This window comes from Sinocyclocheilus grahami, unplaced genomic scaffold, assembly GCF_001515645.1.
Source record: "Sinocyclocheilus grahami isolate Dianchi unplaced genomic scaffold, SAMN03320097.WGS_v1.1 scaffold706.1, whole genome shotgun sequence".
NCBI classification, from domain to species: domain Eukaryota; kingdom Metazoa; phylum Chordata; class Actinopteri; order Cypriniformes; family Cyprinidae; genus Sinocyclocheilus; species Sinocyclocheilus grahami.
In genome coordinates this window covers 833934-835628 of record NW_015505885.1, presented here as the reverse complement: position 1 = coordinate 835628, position 1695 = coordinate 833934, and the positions used below count along the sequence as shown (strand labels likewise).

Sequence of the window (1695 nt, the reverse complement as noted above, 5' to 3'; positions counted from 1 at the left end):
AAAAAAAAAAAAAAAAGATGTCATTCCCATGAGTTACAAGCACATTTTATTCCTTCATTCCTTGTTTTATTTAAATCATTGCATCGTTTTAGTTAAATCATGGGAATTGATTAATAAAACATGCTCAATGATTTCTTAATTCATGGCCACATTTGTATCTTCTTCAGGAATAAATGTGTTTAAAAAGGAAAGAAAATGAACAGCAAAGGATGCAGCCCGTTGAAATACATAGTGTTTCTAATTATTAAATGCAAATGTCAAATGCTTGTATTGATGACAAAAATTAAATAGGTCACTATTCTATCAGTCTTATATTATGGAAAGTAGAATATAACATACAATACAATGACATATAAACACCAGTTTAATGTTTTAAAATATACAATATTGAGAATGAATACAGTAAAAAATAAGCAAGTCTCACAGTCTTGACATGTGCTATGCTGCTTGAATTCAGCAAACTGACTAAATTACTTTTTTTTGCCATATATTAACATATAAATCACAAACATATCCTTATATGGTCACTCTTTAGTTTGGGGAACAGTTCTCACTATTAACTTTTGCCTCAATAAAGTCCTAATTTGCAGCTTATTAATAGTTAAGGTAGTTGTTAAGTTTAGGATAAAGGCATCTAGAATATGGTCAAGTAGAATAAGGCATTAAAATATGCTTTATAAGTACTAATAAACAGCCAATACGCTGGTAATATGCATGCTAATAAATAACTAGTTAATAGTGAGAACTGGCCCCTAAACTGAAGTGTTACCCATTTTTCAACATTTTCTCTTACCGTCTTGATTGTCCTAGATCAACTTTTTCATTATATTTGCTCATTGTCAGTTCTGTTTTAGTGTTTCTGATTGGTGAATTATTTTGATGATCTTTTCCATCTCGTATTATCCATTGGGGTTTCCAGTCTTTCTCTACTTTGTTGGTTTCTTCTTCATCTATTCCTGTCAATGTTACACCAAAGACATGCGACCCAGAAAAGCCTGGCTTTCGGACATGTGCTCCTGTAGCGTGAGATTGGAGATCACACAAACATACTTAACTAGGAATTTTGTGTTTGTTTGTGTCAATGGCAGATCTCCAGAAAGGATGCTGGTATATATGAAGTAGTTCTGAAGGATGACCGAGGCAAAGACACCTCCACCCTCAACCTCACTGACCAAGGTAACATAGCAGAAAAGTACTACTACTATTATAAAACGCTCTAAAATTACTTTCTTATTCTAACATGCACTCATTAGTGCTGTCATGATATATTTTACATCTAAATTGCCCCTTAACACTTGTACATTAGATCATATTTATATCAATTCAGTAGATTTTCTCCAATGATCACTGAAAAACAAAAAAGTGAAACCTATTATTGATTGTTTCTTCCTGATATTATCTGTTTTTGGCTTATCACTGATTTTCTATCATCTGTTTTCCAGGATTCAAAGACCTGATGAACCAGGTTTTCAGTGTTATTGGTAAGATTCAAACATAAATGTTTTATCAGGACATAGTAAACACATTCATATGTCCTCATAAAAATCTTCACAGTACCATATAGTTTTAGCAGTGCATGAGCGATGTTGACGTTCTTTCTGTCCAGCGAACTCCTCCACTCCACTGAAGATCCAGAGCACAGAGGAGGGCATCAGGCTTTACACCTTCGTCAGCTACTACAACGACGAGCTGCAT

At 33.6% G+C, this 1695-nt stretch overlaps 1 protein-coding gene across 1 annotated transcript in view; it reads left to right on the top strand.

Annotated features, from left to right (window-relative positions):
- Positions 1-1695, top strand: part of LOC107559932 (myomesin-1) — a 34313-nt gene that overhangs the window by 32543 nt on the left and 75 nt on the right. Inside the window, exons 29-31 of the mRNA XM_016243960.1 lie at positions 1089-1176; positions 1443-1481; positions 1607-1695. Coding sequence (XP_016099446.1) covers positions 1089-1176; positions 1443-1481; positions 1607-1695 — 216 coding nt within the window. The remainder of the gene's footprint in view (positions 1-1088; positions 1177-1442; positions 1482-1606) is intronic.